This window comes from Mus caroli, chromosome 15, assembly GCF_900094665.2.
Source record: "Mus caroli chromosome 15, CAROLI_EIJ_v1.1, whole genome shotgun sequence".
Classification (NCBI taxonomy): Eukaryota; Metazoa; Chordata; class Mammalia; order Rodentia; family Muridae; genus Mus; species Mus caroli.
The window spans coordinates 23,681,860-23,698,205 of record NC_034584.1 but is presented as its reverse complement, the minus strand read 5'-3'; the positions used below and the strand labels follow the sequence as shown (position 1 = coordinate 23,698,205).

General features: G+C 41.2%; 1 protein-coding gene across 1 annotated transcript in view; it reads right to left on the bottom strand.

The window, feature by feature from the left end:
- Nucleotides 1–16,346, bottom strand: part of Dnah5 (dynein axonemal heavy chain 5) — a 249,534-nt gene that overhangs the window by 143,287 nt on the left and 89,901 nt on the right. The window contains exons 30-35 of the mRNA XM_021183130.1: nt 14,707–14,860; nt 12,511–12,674; nt 9,914–10,070; nt 5,665–5,877; nt 4,628–4,852; nt 3,107–3,279 (exon numbers count right to left, since the gene is read on the bottom strand). Coding sequence (XP_021038789.1) covers nt 3,107–3,279; nt 4,628–4,852; nt 5,665–5,877; nt 9,914–10,070; nt 12,511–12,674; nt 14,707–14,860 — 1,086 coding nt within the window. The remainder of the gene's footprint in view (nt 1–3,106; nt 3,280–4,627; nt 4,853–5,664; nt 5,878–9,913; nt 10,071–12,510; nt 12,675–14,706; nt 14,861–16,346) is intronic.

The following is a 16,346-nucleotide window of genomic DNA, read 5'->3' as shown; positions in this document are numbered from 1 at the left end:
AGGGGGAAAAGGGGGGGAAGGGGGGGAAGGGGGAAAGGGGGAAAGGGGGAAAGGGGGAAGGGAAGGAAAGAAAGGAAAGGAGAGGAAGAGGAAGAGGAAGAGGAAGAGGAAAAGGAAAAGGAAAAGGACCCCCAAAGAGCATGTGGATAAAAGTGACTAAGGAAGGAAAGATAGATGTGGCCAGGGCATCCTGTACCAGGCTTCATAAGCTGATGTGACAATAGCCTTGACTCTCTGTGAGATGGAGCCAAAGTGGAGGGTTGGAGATAAAGGAATGCCACCATCTTGCTTATGTTTTGCTGTCCATACTGGGAACAGACAACAGGGCACAATGTATGGAAACCAGCTAAGAGACTGTGATAATAGTCTAGGTCAGGGATTGCAGTGGATCACAAAAGACTGCAGAAAAGGGTTAAAAAGAAATGCAGTCACATTCCAGATGTTGATCATGGACTGAGTAGTGGAGAGCAAAGGAGGACAGACAGACATCAAAGAGGACAGACATCAAGGATGCACCAGGGATTTCTTGCTTGGTGAAGTCAGGATAGAAGATTCCAGAGTTAGGATGTAGACACCACCATGGGGAGAAAATAGAATGGACAATAACTAGAATGAAAATGGTAAGAGCTAATCAAACATACTGTCAATAAATAAATAGTCTGTGAGCATCCAGATGGGCATGTCATGTCAGCAGTTGGATAGATACATGTGCCAGGGGCTCAGGGAAGGCACTGTGGCTGGGTGTGGTCTGGGGTTAGCATTTAGATGCTCTTCAGAGCCATGTGAGGTCTTTGCAGTACAGCTGGACAAGAACCCTGATGTGTAATAGAGCAGCAAGAGGATGCCCATGAAGCAACATTATCAGTGAGGACCTTGGGGTGGACACATTATCCTGGATTGCCTGGATTCAGTCTGTTCTGGGGAAGCAGGAGACAGAAAAGCATCTGAAAGACACGAGTCAGGGGAAGATGGGGAGCTGGATAACGGGACATGAATTCAGCCACTGCTTGTGTTTCTCCAGGTGAAAGGAGAGACCACAGGGCAAGGGACAAAGCGGCTTCCAGGGAGCTGGAATGACTTCTTCTCAAAGGTGGGAAATGGTGCCCCCTTGTGTCTCTATGGGGGAATGCAGCACTTAAGATTTCCAGAAGGGTTAAAATAATAGATCTGTGTGGTTTAAGCATCTGAACTTATGTTATCTCTCATGATAACAGTATAAAATTAACATGTCTGAACAGAGTACATTTGAGACAAGCAATGTAGAAATAAACAGAGAACACAGAAAGGGGTCTGAAAATAGAGGGAAACGGGAGGCTTTTCCAGACAGAAGCGACAGCATTGTGTAATACTTCCTATGACCTAGCAGAAGGGGGACACTGACGGTGCACTCAGAAAGGAAATCCTGAATCTCACTGTGTCTGAAAAGACAGGGGTGGGAGCTGGTACTCTGCCGGCTTTCTCCTTATCACATACGATTCATTCTGAGACCCTAGCCCATTCTCAGTTAGCTCTTATGGGGAAAACCCTGAAGACAACTCCAGGTGTTGATGATGGATGGCCTGGGTGTCTCTTACACCACTCAAGCTGACAGTTGTAATTAACCAGCATAAATGGCAAGTGACAGGCAAAGGGAAGAGAAATGACAATGCCCACATGCTCCTGCACACCCCCACCAGTCTTCCAACTTTCAATTGTGCTTCCCTCAGTTTTCTTCTGCCTTTTCAAAGCTCTGAATACCCACGATACAACTCACAGGCCATATGAAGCTCAAGAAGAAGGAAGACCAAAGTGCGGATGCTTTGGTCCTACTTAGAAGGAGGAACAAAAAAAAAAACCATCACAGGAGGTAGAGGGAGGGAGGGACCTGGGAGGGAAAGAGGGGGGAGGAAAAGGGGTTGGAGGAGATGGAGAAATGCAGAGGTTCAGGAAATTGAACAGACGTGTGTAGCAATGGGGGATGGGGAACTGAGGGTAGTCAACAGAAAGTCCTAGAAACCAGGAAAGCAAGAGGTTCCTAGGACCCAACAGGAAGGACATTAGCTGAAATGCCCAACAAAGGGGAGAAAGAACCTAGGGGTAGAGTCTATAGTCAGAGGTTAGGCATGGCCCTCAATTGAGGGATGGGGCCACCTACCCATATCAAAAGTATTGCTAACCAGAATTGCTCTTGTAGAAAGGAGAGATAGGGACAAAGAGTAGAGCTGAAGGAAAGGCCATCCAGAGACTGCCCCACTAAGGAATCCGTCCCATCTGCAGACACCAAACCCAGACACTATTGCTAATGCCAAGAAGTGCTTGCTAACATGAGCCTGATATAGCTGACTCCTGAGAGGCTCTGCCAGAGCCTGACAAAGACAGAGGTGGATGCTCACAACCAACCATTGGATTGAGCACAGGACCCCAATGGAGGAGTTGGGGAAGGACTGAAGGAAGAACAACAATTTCAACCTACCAGACTCCCCAGAACTCCCAGGGACTAAACCACCAACCAAAGAGTGCACATGGAGGGACCTATGGCTCCAGCTGCATATATAGCAGAGGATGGCCTTGTCAGGCATCAGTGAGAGGCCAGGCCCTTGATCCTGTGGAGGTTCGATGCTCCAGCGTGGGGGAATGCCAGGGTGGTGAGGCAGTAGTGGGTGGGTTAATTGGATGGGAGAACACCCTCGTCGAAGCAGGAGGTGGGGTGGATGGGATAGGGGTTTGCAGAAGGGAAACCAGGAAGGGGGGATAACATTTGAAATGTAAATAAATAAAATAACCAATAAATAAATAAAAACACCTTAATTGTTTCTCTGAAGAACAGGTGCTGAAGTTAATAAAGTAACCTTTGCTACCCACAGTATCTAATTCCTTCCTTGTCCACTCGATGTTCACAGAGGCATTTCCACTTTGCCTTTGCAGGGCTGAAGGCAAGAGAAACCAGGTTTATTTCAACCACCAACCTGAATCCCATGTGAAGACACAGGTGCAAAGTCAGAAATACTAACTTTCAAAGGCCTTGCTATGAAAGAGCTGTTGGCAAAAAAGTCCCCTGAGCCACCCAAGAGATGGAACGCTGGGTGGAGGAGAAAATGGCTGTGGAACGACAGAATCCCCCAATCACCTGTCCGTGAGCGGCGTTATGACAAGTCTGTCAGTGCAGCCTAAAAACTCATTCTGGTATGTGAAAGCCACGTCTGTGATGTGGATCATCGTCTTGTCAGAATCCTCCTTAAAATAGAACCTGCACTGTTTCAGCCACTCAAAGTCCGTAGGGCTCTTGACGTGCATGTGACACTGAAATTCAAAGGGGTGCTGCGTTAGACATGAGATGAGTCCCGAGCTAAGTGGACACATTAGCATTTGCACAGATCGCAAAGCAGAGAAGCGGGAAACCCAAGTGGCTGCAAGGCAGCAAGCTTCGCGTCATGTGACCCAATCAGTTACTGAAACCCAAGACACTTTGAGAGTGGGAAGAGTCAAGGCCACTCCAGCCCCACCCCTCAACAAGAACCAGCATTACAGTTCAGTAGTAAGAGCCCTGTCTATAACTGTAGCCCTTCGTGCACAGCTCCAAATTATCTGAAACACGAGATTCATTCTATGAGAATACAAAGACAGAGCTACAATAATCTCATTACCAAAAAAAAAAAAAGTAATCCTTAATATGATCAAACTACTGGGTGTAGGTTGTTTTATTTTGTTTTGTTTTTTCTTTTTCTCCGTTTTTTTCCCATAAGAATTTTCTTTCAATGCGCCAAAAATCCTAACATTTCAATGTCAGGTTAATACCTGGCGATGGTTTTTGTCTAAAATGTTTACCAAAACTTTAAGATACTTTAATTATTTCTTCTGGACAAATAAGACGTCTAAAATTACCCTGTGCCCTTCCTTTATTTCTCTAAGAGCCAAACAGTGTGCTTAGCTATTAGGCGAGAAGATTGGCACAAAGAGTTTGAAAATGCAGTCTTGTGATTCCACCACATCAGGACCAATCTTTAATAATCTTTTCTTACATGGTGGGGCGGAGACACAATCCAGGAAACTATGCACATAAGCCCTTCTTGTCTCTCACCTAATATTACACTCTATAGAAGAGGACAATGGTAGGTTCTTTTCATACATTGTAGCATAACTGTTTGTAGGCCTCTCTCCCCTTCCATCCCGGTCTGAATGGCATTTGCTGTAGCCACTTGGCAATCAACAACTTGTGTTTGCAAACGACTTGTGAGGGATGGGATTTATCAAATCCCCCCCCCCAAGAAATGCTAAGCAGCTCTGTTGCCAATGCGTCTGTATCTGCCCGCCAGAAAACAGTGATGTCTGACCAATAACTACAAGGAAAACAGGACAGACAAAAAGCTTTTGGGGGATGCCTGGTGACATTTTAGCATCTAAAACAACCACCAAGTTTTTAAAGTCATACCTCGTTGTCCCAGTGATGTGGTATAGATTATCAGAATAGGACTGAAATCCCAGCTTAAGGCCGAAAAGACAGTTTGACATGAGCGCTCTGAGACCAGTAAGCCTCCACCTGATTCTGACCTTCGCACGAATTCAATCTCATCAATCCAGGGGATGAGCAGAGATGGTGTCTAGCGTTTACTTTTCTGTATATGACACATGACGTTTATAAAGCACTTACCAGGTCATCAAAGATGTCCCTTTGGTGCACATGGATAGTAATCAGAGTCTCATATTTAACCCGTTCCATGGAGCTCAGGTCCTTCGTGGTGATCTCAATCAGCATGTTCAGTAACTCTAGGAAGGACTGGTTGGTCTTCTGCATGATTTTCTTATCAAACTTGGCATTTCGAAGGGCTTCTTCTGAGTCCCGGGTCCATAGCATCTGAATTCCTAATAATCCAACCTTGTGGAGGTTTTAAACAAAAAAAAAAAAAAAAAAAAAAAAAAAAAAAAAAAAACAATTAGAGTGTACACAGTAGAGTTACAACTTGCAATTCAAAATTTATAAAGAAATCACAGCATAATGGAGCATCAAAGGTCATACACAAATGGATGGCTTTGATGATATCAACTTCTTTGATTTGTTTCAAAGTCCATGACTCCATTCATATTGTTTATCTACTGGGATAGCATGGGAAGCCCCCTGAGGTATCTGTGTCTCTCCTGGGATCTTAGGCCACACATGTTTAGTTCATGCTTCTCTCCAAATAGATTTTTAAGTCATTTGCAGACAAGGAATTAAAATAAGGTGGCTTTACTCAAATGGGCACAGTGTTTGTATACAGTACACACTCATAAAATCTTTATTGGCCACCAGGACTAAAAGATCTTGTTTCTTGTATTTTAATACTAAGGAATATTTTTCTAGTTAAGTGTACTCTGAGTAGTGTTTATGATTTAAATATGATGTATGTGTATGTATAAGGAGAGTTCATAACAGAAAAACTGTCTTAAGTTAAATTTATATATATATGTGTGTGTGTGTGTGTGTGTGTGTGTGTGTGTGTGTGTATAATATCTGTGATCCCCAAGTCATCTTTAAGTATACAGTTATATATGAACAAATAGCCAATAGTTAAAATGTTTAAGCTTATCCATATTTGGTAAGTCCTTATGAAAACCTTAATATTTGGTCAGACTAAAAATGTGCCATTTATGAAGCATATATAGGCAATATCTAAGATTTGAAAAACTTTCCAATTTGGATCCACTGACCTGAGCAGGGAAGGAAGAAAGAAATTCAATCAATTGGAAACCGGGTTCTTGAATATTTGCAGCTGCCTGCCGAATCACAAGATGTAATGAGGACTGCGACTCCTCCAGCAGAGAATTAAGCCAGACTTCCACATTGCCCTCTGCCACCACAGGCTTGTCCAATTCAATTGTCTCGCCCTCCCGAGAGGAGATTGACAGAATCCGATCATAGATCTAAGTTAGAAGATGAAAAAGATAGCTATGTTCATATAAAAATAAGAAATACCTTTCCTCTGTGCCCTTTGTCAGTGCCACCCTTCCCATTACAAGTTAAGGTGCAAATCATAAAACAGAGGGCAAACCAGGACATAAAGTCATTTCAAAGCAGCAACCAAAAGCTAGCTTTAAAATCTATAGGAGAAACATAAGTCAATTCCAACTCATCAGAACTCTAAAGGGCTGAACTTATTTCTAAAAGCAATACTTAATACAAATATGCTGATGGAAGAGAAAAAATTCTAAAATCCTCCAGGCAGCATGGAGCTCATGACGAGGCTATAAGTCCACACCACATGGCTATTGGTTGACATTAGGAAAGGCCTGATCAATGATCTTATGATGATAAGAACAGAGCCATGACAAAGTTATTCTGACCCTGTGCCAAGCCCAGTGCGCTCCAGGAGAGGAGTCTCGGGTGTCCTCTGATCAAGTCCAACCCCTATTCTGCTCATTTCCCTTCAGTCTCTGGGCAGTACTGCATCATGAGTGTGCTGTCTAGAGTTCATGACCTAGATCCTTATGGAACTCTTTATGGAAGACAGAACAAAGACCAAATTTCTTGTATGTATTAGCCATTGAAAAGGGGCATCTATTCTGCATCTCTGCCCATGAGCATGACAAGTAAAATGGCATGAAGTCAGTGCAAACGGTTGCTGGTGTTTCTGCTCTTTGGTTATAAAAAGTAAACCAGCAACAAACCGTTCTTTAGGGCTGAGACATAGTGCTATGTTAAGTCCTCTTCCGTTGTATACTGACTGACACGATCTGAAAGGCCAGTGCCTCTTAAGCTCCAGTCTCCTCGCTTGTGTTTGGTATTTATAATTTTATGAAATTTAGAACCCACGAAACCAGGACCTGATTTTGTACATTTTCTGGATGTACATACCAACTTTGTGGTGGAAACAAACAAACAAGCAAGCAAAAAAGCCAAGGCAGAATTATCTGCAGAAGTGACTGTTACACACAGGCTAAAGATAAGTAGGCATTTAACCTACAAACTAGGAGACAAACAACCCTTGCTCCTCAACTTGAGACTGTGAAAAGCCTTTCTATTGAAGGCAAATATTCCATTACTACAGCAGAAAGATTTCTTCAAGTGTCAAGAGGGTTTCCTTCTTGATGTATAGTTTTTTTTTTCTAATTTAAGAATTGAGTTGATGGTAAATATAAGCACAAAGACAAACTACTGCCAGAAAAGAAACACTGCTTTAGACTTCTTTCAGTGCTGGCCTTAATAAAAAATTGTTAGACATGCGGCCATACTTGCAAATGTCTGTAATCCTAGCATTTGGAGGGATGGGGTAGGAGAATTACAGTCTTGAAGCCAGCCAGTGATTCTAGCCTTTGTTACACAGCACATCCAGATCTCAGACAATTAACAAAAAAAAAAAAAAAAAAAAAAAAAAGAGAGAGGAAGGGAGGGAGGGAGGAAGGGAGGGAGGAAGGAAGGAAGGAAGGAAGGAAGGAAGGAAGGAAGGAAGGAAGGAAGGAAGGAAGGAAGGAAGGAAGGAAGGAAGGAAGGAAGGAAGGAGAATAGAGCAAAAGTAGAATGTATAAAAAAGAAAAAGAAATGTGTACAATGAAACATAGTGGCCAACTCCATTAGGAGTAGTTCCTTGACATCAGACAGCATTAACCTATATATTACATAGGTTAACAAGAACATTGCTCCTGAGCATTAGAATGCACCCTGTCCTTGCTTCTATGCCCTCCTGCCAAGCCTCCTGCAGCAGGTCTGCCTCCCTAGCCCTTGCTTCCTTCCAGCTCACCATACAATTGCATCAAACTTCCTAAAACACACATTGGGTGTCCGACTTGGAAGCCTCCATGCTAGAAGGAGTGAGTGTCCATGGTATGGCTCATGTGGCCTTTGGAATCTACCCATCATGCTTTGTTCTTTTGTTCACCACTTCCTACTGTGACTTGAATTACATTTTTTTAAAAAGCATAAAATTGCAAACACCACTGCCTATGAATTTAAAATTATTGGAAACCAGAATCTTTACATATCTCACCAGGTTACAGTGAGTTTATGACGGATTAGGTTTCCTGGTAAGAATAGTTGGCCTTTTGACCTTACAAGAAAAGCAGATTTGACACACAGAGGGCAGATATTAAAGTGCTGTGTGCTGGACAGAGCACCAAGAGCTGTTAAAAAGCTGTGAAAACTATGGCAGAAGCATCATCAAAATTATCTCTCAGGGTCTCTGTCTTAGTCGGGGTTTCTATTCCTGCATAAACATCATGACCAAGAAGCAAATTGGAGAGGAAAGACTTTATTCAGCTTACATTTCCACATTGCTGTTCATCAACAAAGGAAGTCAGGACTGGAATTCAAGCAGGTCAGGAAGCAGGAGCTAATGCAGAGGCCATGGATGGATGTTACTTACTGGCTTGCTTCCCCTGGCTTGCTCAGCTTGCTTTCTTATAGAACCCAAGACCACTAGCCCAGAGATGGTACCACACACAAGGGGAGCCTCCCCTCTTGATCACTAACTGAGAAAATGTCTTACAGCTGGATCTCATGGAGGCATTTCCTCAAGGGAGGCTCCTTTTTTTTTTATAAGAACTCCAGCTAGTGTCAAGTTGACACACAAAACCAGCCAGTACAGTCTCCTAATAGACAATCAACTCAGCCATCATCTAATTTCTGCCTTTGAGCCTCCAGAATTGAGAGCAAGAGCTTGAAGCTTCTGTTTTAAGCCATAGAAACCATGGCTCACACACTTGCAGTTCTGATCTGGGCTGTGCATACCTCTGAGATCTCACACATACTTCTTTCTGACCAAACCACACTCCCCTTCTTCACCTACCTGGCTAACAGTCCAATCTTCCTCAAAGCATCAATCAAGATGAGTTTACTCATGGAGAGATTCTACATAATTTCTTATATATACACCACATTTGGTCTCCCTGGCAGGCTTTCTCATGCAACATGTGCTTAACACAAACACAATAATAATTTGGTCCACGTATATCGACAACTTAATATTGGAATCTCTGAATAAGATAGATGATCTCTTCTCCCTGGAAACAACACAACCAGCCTCATTGTGGCACACAGCAAGGTGCCTGACCATAATGGCTGGCTTCTAACTGCTTACCATGCAAGAGGTCTGGCACTCCATTAAGTGAACTCTGTAGGCTCCATCTGTCTACTTCTCTGTCTTTTCCATCAGAGCCTGAGTTCCCTGAGGCTGGTTGGGATATTCCCATTCTTAAACAAAGCATCTGGCACATGATAGCTACTCAATAAATTAATCTGTCTGATAGGGTGAATAAATGAATATTACTGAGTTGTTACGAGGCACCAGAGGACTGAACACAACGTCTAAAGGGAGAGGTCATTTTCCCAGGAATTTTGGATACAAGGATGGACTAAACAGTGTCTTGTGGAATCTATGCAAATGTACTCTCCATCGAATTGGATAATATACACAACTCCTTGATACCATAAACAAAGTAGAAATATTAAAAAAAGAAAAATAATTTAGCCGGGCGGTGGTGGCGCACGCCTTTAATCCCAGCACTTGGGAGGCAGAGGCAGGCGGATTTCTGAGTTCGAGGCCAGCCTGGTCTACAAAGTGAGTTCCAGGACAGCCAGGGCTATACAGAGAAACCCTGTCTCGAAAAACAAAACAAAACAAAAAACAAAAAAAAAAAATTTAAATTTTGCAATGAGGGCTTTTAGTCTAGTCAGGTTAGCTTTGAATTTATGGTATAGTCCAGGCAAGCCTCAAATTTTCAGTCCTCCTGCCTCAGCTTCTTGGTTCTGTACAATATATGCTTGATCTTATTTAATCTACATTTTGGACAGTAATAAATCATAGAAGTCTAAACTTGGCTCTCGGAGTTTGCTTTTAATTACCGGCAAAAAGTTAATAACAAGGAAGTAAATCTTTTGTAAACACGATGTTACAGAAGTACTTGATAGTGACGGTTAACACTCTGACACACAGAGATTACAGGCAGTGATTAACTCTGGGCTGACCTTGTCATGGAACTTGACAGTTTTAATGTTGTCAAACACGTTCAGCAAATGGGCCTGGATGGTGTGGGAGTCCGATGCCTGGCCCAGAATCTCCAGCAGAGCAGGATCCGAGACGAAAAAGAAGCGAGGAAAACACAGCCTTTTCTTCTCCAAGTATCTGCAGGGAGGGAGGGACAAAGCTCTGTGAGCATAGGTGCTGACTCCCAGGATGGGAAGAGGAGGGAAGACCATGCCACCATCTGTTTTCCCCGTGTTAAGGCTTCAGTGTTGATGTGTGGTACATTTTATCAAATAGCATATCATATTCTAACAGAGAAAGGGTGGGGTTTTTTTTCAGGGTGAGTGGTAGAATTTCTTTATTCTTTTATAAACATTAACTTCATACACTACATAAGCTAACATACCATGTATTTTCTTCATAGCAAAGAAGATAAAAATACAGTTTAAGGGTTCATTTGGGACTTTGATTTGCTTCTCAGCACTGCAAAAAATTTCACATCATCTTAGGAGAGACAGGGACCAATAAGTTTTATGACAGAGCTCCTGCCTCTCAGAGATACCAAAATCCTTTGAAGATCCCTATCCCATCATTTGGGAGATGCTTAGACAGGTTGTCCTCTAGGTTCATAGGAGGTTTTATGAGCTACTCATGCAAGCCAAGTGACCTGAGTTCAATCCCTTGGACCAACATGGTAGAAAAAAAATAATACCCAAAAGTTGTCCTCTAACATGCATAAGTATACTATGTCATATGCCTATTATGTGCAAAAACACAGACACAAAGAGAGAGAAAGACATACACACACATCATCATCATCATCATCACAATAAATTAAAATATAATTAAAATTAAAAATCAAAAAGCTCATGATTGGGTCAATAGCTCATTGGTATGCTGCTTATGATCTGAGTTAAATGCACAGAGCTCGTGTTTTTAAAAAATACAGGAAATGCTTGTCATCCCAATGATAAGGAGAGGAAGACAGCTAGATCCGTGGGACTCACTGGCCAGCCAGCCTATCCTATTTGTTGCAAAATAGGCCAGTGAGAATCATTGTCAAGAAATAGGTGAACTGCACCTATTTCTGCTAAAGTTGTTCTCTGGCTTTCACAAGCATGTGTGCACACATGAACACCCACATGCACACCAGCTCGTGCTTGAACTACACCACAGTGGGCTAGAGGATACACAGTGGAACTTCCCCAAAGCATCCACTCAAGGACACAAACAAGAAATAATCAAAAGCAAATATTTTCCTAGAAACAATGGAGCCTATGAAAGCCATGCCTAAGTATGGACAGTCCTTCATGCTCCTCCCAGGTAGAACCTCCTTCATTTGACTAAGATCCATTGTAGGAGGGGTGCTCCAATACCCTCTAATGTATTATCCTCTCTTTTTATATGACCTCAGCTTTCTAATGGCATTATTATTTCTCAACAGCAATCTCAAAGCTGGTTTTGAGTCCCAAGGATAAATAAGTGAGTCACAATTATTTTTCAAGTTTGATATTCATCTGTTCTTTACTTCATTAATATAATTTCAAATTCTACTCGAGGGCTTTAATGGTCACCTATGACAGTGAGAGCAGCCTGGCTCAGTTCTGTGGGGGCTCAGCACAAGCTGGCTCAGACTGTCACCAGTCATGAGGTCACAGAGAAGAGTACATGGGCAAAGAGCATCTGCCTCCAAGAGTCAATCAAGAAGACATCATTGTTCAAGTTAAGTTCAGACAAATGTCTGCCATGAGTGTTGATATACACTTAGAAAATTACTTTCATCGTGTTTCTAGTTTGTGATTTTTCTCGGCGTCATTGTTTGCTGCTTCCTTGTTATTGAGGTGGTGGCAGTGATGATGGCAGCTGTGAGGGTGGAGGTGTGGGCGGTGGTGGCTGCTGGTGGTGGTGGTGATGGCCTGGTTTGGTTGTCTGCTTTGGATTTCATTGCTTTTGTTTGGTTTGAATATATGTGTGTGTGTTGTTTGTTTGCTTAGGAGAGTTGGTTTTGTTTTTAGTGTTTGTTGTTAGTTTGTGTTGGATGTGCTCCTCTGTGTGTGTGTGTGTGTGTGTGTGTGTGTGTGTGTGTGTGTGTGTGTGTGATCATGCCTGGCTTTCGATTATTTTATTTTAAAACCAGTAAGAGAAAAGCAAGGGAAAACATTATGAGTCTTTGAATTTTCAAAGCTTACCTGCGAGCCTATGGTGAATACTACTGAATAACATTCATATCTCTATAATCTTGACTGCTTATCTATATATGATATTTCAAATATAATGAATATAATAGAATATTTCGGTTCTGTATCTATAGATATAGAGCAAGAAAGATGTCAGAAAGGAGGTACAATAATTTTCAAAATGGGTACTATACACGAATGTTTACAAGATCTTACCCCCTTAAGGAAATATCTGAAATCCTTAGTCCAGTAGCAGGATGCTTGTTAACTGTGAGGCTCCAAATGATAAACCTTATCTGTGCAAGTTTTATGTGTGAAGCTGCTCTTAGCCAAACAGCACAAATGTGGCTTTTATCACCTACTCTTTCTGTTCTCTTTTCTCTCCATGGTTCTGAGAGCTTAAAAGGAACAACTGAACTCACCCTGTGAGCGACTTCTGGCAGATTTCCAACTGGTCCAGTAAGTGTGGCAGTAGCTGCCCCATGGTCTCATCTCCAACACAACACTGAACCACATTTGGTATCTCATGTGCCCGTGTCATGATCTTCACCCAAGACTTATCTATATTGGAAAAGCGCTTGGCTTCCTGTAGAAATAACATTGGACACGTCTATGGTAGGTCTCAATGATGAAGCAGCTTATATGTTTCCAGCTGAGTCCATCATTCCAACCAGGGTAGATTAAGCTATATACATCTGAGGTTCAAGCAGTCTATTTAAAGCTTTCTTATGTCTTCCTCATTATATCATCTACCTTTTTGAATAAGAATTTGTAGCTCAACCCTGGCAATTCCACTATGGTAAGTAAAACAGAAATTGAAATCAAAACTAAAGGTCTGTCTGTACAAGACAACTTGAGAAGAAAGACAACTCCCAACTGTTCTCATGCGTGATCTCTAAGTAGAGTGAACTTATTGTTTTTCAAGAGTACTGCAGAGGATTAGATGGCTTGTATGTCTAGAAAGTAAATACCAAGTCTTTAAAAACAGCAATACACACACAGAAACGCATACCTAGTCAAAAGAGCACAGAAACTAAATGTCAGTGGAGTGCTCATCCCCAGAAGGAACATCTATGTCACAGCCCTTTCCCACAAGACTCAGGAAGTATTTCCTAAGGACTGTAAAGGACCAGGGGTTGAAAGCCCAGGATGAAACTGTATCTCCTGAACATGACAGGAGCAGAGCATTTACTAACTCTCAGTAGCTATTGTTGCCTACAAAAGACCTGCATATAATCAAGTCAGTCAACGTTATAGTATAGGGAGGCATGAAGCCCCACCCTAATAAGGCGCTAAGAACAAGTTGATGGCTTCTGAGGGAGGGAGAGTCAAGTTTCTGTAAAGGGGTGGTTTCTGATAGGTCACCATGCATCACCTGTGAGTATACAGGCAGCGTATATTGGACTCAGTGAGTTACTTGGAAAGAGACAAAAATAGAAAATGGAACAAAAGTTGTGTGCAGAGTTGGGCAGCAGATCTGGGAGGAGTTAGGGGAGGAGTGATCAATGAGATCAACACACATTTTATGACTTCTCAAAAAATTAACACAATATTTTTAAAATAACAACACAAAATTGTTTCTAGTATAATATTGCAAAGTATAGACTTTTTAGGAGAAAGTGGACATACATATTACATATTATTTTGGTACTGTTGACATAATTATATTTCCTTTTCTTCCTTAACATTCCTTTATGCCACTAATAATCCTAGACTCACAAACTTGAGAGAAAGAAATGTCACTTTAACCCTTAAAATTTGTACGTGAATGTTTCCACTGACATGTGGAAAAGAAAAACCAAGAATGTATAAGTGAACATTTAAGTTTTTAGCATATGAACTCATTTCCTGCTGACAATAAATAATATAAAGGTTAAATTATATAAGATAATTGTTCTGCTTTATAAAGGGTTAACAGATCTGCCTACTACAGGTCACTGAAGTAATCAAGGCGATAGTTGAAGACTTTTGTGAAATCAGTGGACACAGTCATGCTTCTGCAATTCAAATAGGAGGTTAAATTTCCTAACTGTACAAGCAAATCAGAGCAGTTAAATAAGATTTTTTTAAACTTTAGTTCAAAATGTCTTTTAAAATCTTAAAATATGTCCAATATGTGCATAGTGAGGTAATTACAATTTGATGAGAAAAATACACTCAACATCTCAGAGAGAACGCCTTTTCCTGCAGATTTCCTACCCTCAATTTTACAGCACAGATATAATTAGATGTATTCTATAGTGTGCATTATTTTTAAATGTCAGTAGTAAAAGAACAAATTATCCTACAATTGTCAAGATAACTATCCCATAAATTTACACTGTTCCAAACCCCACCTTCAAATTATCTGAAGTCTCACACAATGACACAGAAATTCAGACTCTGGGTTTTCTGATCCTCAGTTTTCTATCAGACATCACAGGTTCACAGCATTTTCACTCTGTAATTACTACCCTTGTCTTTCCCATAAATCCCCACTTCCTTTAAAAAAATAACAGCATCAGAGAGGAGAGCTAAGTTGCTAGAAACAAAGGTTCAATGAAGATGAAGGAGTTCCCTGTTCTTAGATGTTTCTCAAATTGAATAACCTGATTTAATCATAAAGAAACTTCCAGAACCTTGGGCAGCTGCTTGGCAATGTCTCCTCCCACGAAGACAGCTTCTAGATAAATCCACAAGTTTTGAACGGTCATCCAGTTCTCAATGATGTCTGTTGAGTTGGAAAGGCACTGCACCCATTTTTGAATCTGGGCTTTGAATGGCATATTGTACCTAAAATAAACACTCGTTTTGATTATGTTGTCAAAATAAAAAGACAGTTTTTAACTTATACTTTTTAACATTTTCAATGCTGCTGTGTTGGCAAAGTAAACAGGAACCCGCTGGATGCTTTCAGTTTGGTTTTTACAATTTGGATCTAAAGTATGGATAGCAACAAGAGACAGATAATCTAAAGTAGAAATCAGGTGTGAGACAACTCCACCCAGATTCCAGAGAATTGTTGTGATATCCAGGATCATAAGATTCTCCCTGCTGAGTTTCTGTGCCCTCTTCCACAGGCAGTGTGAGCTATCATCCACTGGTGGCACTCGTAAGATTATCTGTGGAGACTGGATAACTAATATAAGTTTCAGCTATGATACAATCTGGGCTTTCTTTAGCCTGCTCCTCCCATGTCTCTTCCTAATTTGCTACCCTCCTTTGGCCCAGCCATTCCTGCATGTGCATACATGTATGTTAAAATTTATACTACTGCTGAATCTGTAATACATATACAAGGCCTATAACAAGCAGTCAATAAGTACATAATTGAATAAATGTTTCTCACACAACTCAGCAGGGTAGATGTCATCAATTTTAAAAAAAGCAAAANAAAAAAAAAAAACCTCCTGCAGGCCTAATATAAATCATTGTATTTGATATTTATGCTTTTCCAGTCTCACAAGTTGGGCTGTCAATCAAATAACCTAACCTTCACACTCCCCAATTATAGTGTATGGTGTCCAAGTTTCTTAGAACAAGTGCAGAACAATCCAAACTCAACACTACCAAGAATGTGAAGACTAAATCCTATAGCCTGTATCATTTACTCAGCTGTGACAAATGAATGAAAATAACAGGAATTTTATTTATATAATGTTAAGTACATAGTATTCCCTATATTTAAATTATTGATTTACAGATGGTGAATGTCTGAGCTCCCAGTGTTCAGGAGGCAGAGGAAGGAGCATCATGAGTTTAAGGCCATTCTGGACTTCATAAAAATATCCTGTCTCAAAACAACTATTATTAGACATACACATGAGGTGAAGTGTTAAACCCAGAATAGCACAATATATTCTTTTTTTATTTGTTTGTTTTATGTATATGAGTACACTGTAACTATCTTCAGACACACCAGAAGAGAGCATCAGATCTTATTACAGATGGTTGTGAGCCACCATATGGTTGCTGGGAATTGAACTCAGGACTTCTGGAAGAGCAGTCAGTGTTCTTAAGTGCTGAGCCTACTCTCCAGCCCAGCACAATACATTCTTATCACAGTGATGGCCATACAATGATATTTTTGAGATTCTGGTGTACAATAAATTACTTGAGGAAGAGTATGGAAAAGTAGTTCATTAGAAGTATGAGTCTAGCTGGGCAGTAGTGGCACTCACCTTTAATCCCAACACTTGGGAAGCAGAGGCAGGCAGATTTCTGAGTTCAAGGCCAGCCTGGTCTACAGAGTGAGTCCCTGAACAGCCAGGGTTACACA